The following is a 2319-nucleotide window of genomic DNA, read 5'->3' as shown; positions in this document are numbered from 1 at the left end:
TGGCAGGCCGCAATTATCAGCCGGGCTAAAGGCGATTCACCGGGAAGGATTACCGGATGCTTCTCGTCATGCGACAACAAGGAGTGCTTGAGTCGACCGCCGACTCGGAGGACTCCCAGGTGGTCCAATATAGGGCTTAATTTGAGGAGGGCGCTGCGCGCCGGCAGCGGCTTCCCTTTCTCAATGGAAGCCATCTCGTCTCGGAAGTGCTTGGCCTGCACCAGACGGACCCAGCACAGACGCGCCTCATCCAGCTCCTCGGACCGGAGCGAGCCTGAAAAAGGAGAATCGGGCGGAGCCAGAGCTCCAGTCCGCGTTCGAGCGCGAACCAGCCAGCGTCGACACCAGGCGGTGATCCGCAACAGGCGGCTCAAGGTGGAACACCTCGAGAGCAGCTCCAACTCGCCGTCCTCCTCCACGGGAACCGCAGCAGCATGGGAGCGGACTCTCCGCTCAGGGAGCTCGCCCTCGGTGCCGCCGCTCCAGGGGCTCGGCCAAGGTCTCGAGTCCGCCCGGAGCCATGCGGGCCCCCGCCACCAATGCTCCAGGTCCACCAGCTCGCAGGGAGAAAGGCCTCGCGAAGCGCAGTCCGCCGGATTATCCCGCCCCGGAACGTGATGCCACAGTGCTCCAGGAAGGGTGGTCTGGATCTCGCTGACTCGGTTGGCGACGTACGTCTTCCAGGAACTTGGATGCCCGCGGATCCATCCCAGTGCCACAGTGGAATCCAACCACAAGTGGACGGGCGCTTCCTCTGCTTCCAGGACACGACGGACGTGGGCCACGAGGCGCACGAGGAGGGCAGCGGAACTCAGCTCCAAACGAGGCAACGAGACCTGTTGCAATGGAGCAACTTTAGTTTTAGCTGCCACTATTCTGGCCTGGATCAATCCAGCGGGATCCCGCGTCCGGAGGTACACCACCGCGGCGAACGCCTTCTCCGACGCGTCAGCGAATCCGTGGATCTCTAAGTCGTCGCCGGTCCTCGATAGTTCTCGAGGAATACGGATCTCCTCCAGACGGGGGATCTCGTCCTGAAACTCCCCCCATTTCCTGGCATCATCGTCGGGCAGTGGAGTGTCCCAGTCGATCCCCAGAAGCCACGTCGCCTGGATCCAGATTTTCGCTCTAACCGTGGCGGGAGAGAGCCAACCCAAAGGATCGAACAACCGAGCCGTCAGGGCCAGGACTGTTCGCCTGGTGAAGGTCTCGATCCTCGGCAGCCGCGTGGCGAACGAGAAATCATCGCTGAGCGGGTGCCACTGCAAACCCAGCGTAGAGTGACTCTCTCCCGGCAACCACCATCGCGGCTCCCGCTGCAGTCTATCCTCCGTCGGCAGGCCCTCCAGGAGAGAAGCGTCGTTGGCAGACCACTTCCTGAGGGGAAAGCCCCCCGCCCTGCAGATCCCCACGAGCTGCTCCCGCACGGCCTTGGCAGCTTCGATGGACGAGGCACCGGTCAGGATGTCGTCCATGTAGACATCCCGTCTCAACACGGCAGCTCCCAGCGGCGACTCGCGCTCCTCGTCGTCCGCCAGTTGGCGGAGGGTGCGCATCGCCAAGAAGGGGGCGCACGCCAGACCGTAGGTCACGGTGTTCAGCTGGAACTCCTCAAGCTCCACGTCAGCTCTATCGCGCCACAGGATCCTCTGCCAGTCACGGTCCTGCGGGTGGACGACAATCTGGCGGAACATTTTTTCTATGTCGGCCATTAACACGAAGCGGTACCGACGCCACCGCGTCAGGACGTCCGCCAGGGCCGGCAGTAGGTTAGGCCCCACGCGCAGGTAGCGATTTAGAGACTCTCCCGTCGGGAGAGTAGCGGAGCCGTTGAACACTACCCGCAGTTTAGTAGTGGAACTCGCCTCCCGCAGGACCCCGTGATGCGGCAAGTAGCAGACTGGCGAGGGACCGGTAGCCGTCAGGACACGCGTCATATGCCCTAAGTCCGCGTATTGGCGCATAAAGTCCACGTACAGATCGCGGAGGGATCGGTCGCGGCTCAGCTTCGCCTCCATGCTCCGCTGCACCCGGACGGCGACGCGGCGCGTCTCCGACAAGTCAGGCAGAGGCGTAACGAGCGGGAGCCGCACGACATAACGTCCGTCGGATTGGCGGCTGTGAGTTCTAGCGAAATGCTCCTCACACTCCAAATCCTCCGGGGAAGGTGCGGGAGAGGTCGGCACGTCCTCCTGCTCCCAGAACCGCCGCACCACGTCGAGGAGGTCCTCCTCGACTCGGCATTGATACGAGCGTGCGAGATGCGCGGTCGCGGTATCGCCGACCGCCCCAGACAGAATCCACCCGAGGGTAGTGTTC

The 2319-nt window shown here is 63.3% G+C and overlaps 1 protein-coding gene across 1 annotated transcript; it reads right to left on the bottom strand.

Annotated features, from left to right (window-relative positions):
• Nucleotides 1-53: 53 nt before the first annotated feature.
• On the bottom strand, nucleotides 54-2018 carry LOC105562229 (the record flags this gene model as incomplete). Its single annotated transcript, XM_012012898.1, has 1 exon — nucleotides 54-2018. A coding segment is annotated over exon 1 (1965 nt), but the record flags the coding sequence as incomplete, so codon positions are not given.
• Between the last annotated feature and the right edge of the window lie 301 nt (nucleotides 2019-2319).

This window comes from Vollenhovia emeryi, unplaced genomic scaffold (assembly GCF_000949405.1).
Source record: "Vollenhovia emeryi isolate VEMERY1.0 unplaced genomic scaffold, V.emery_V1.0 DF944989.1, whole genome shotgun sequence".
In the NCBI taxonomy this organism is placed as follows: domain Eukaryota; kingdom Metazoa; phylum Arthropoda; class Insecta; order Hymenoptera; family Formicidae; genus Vollenhovia; species Vollenhovia emeryi.
This window is presented reverse-complemented; position numbering and strand designations above follow the sequence as displayed.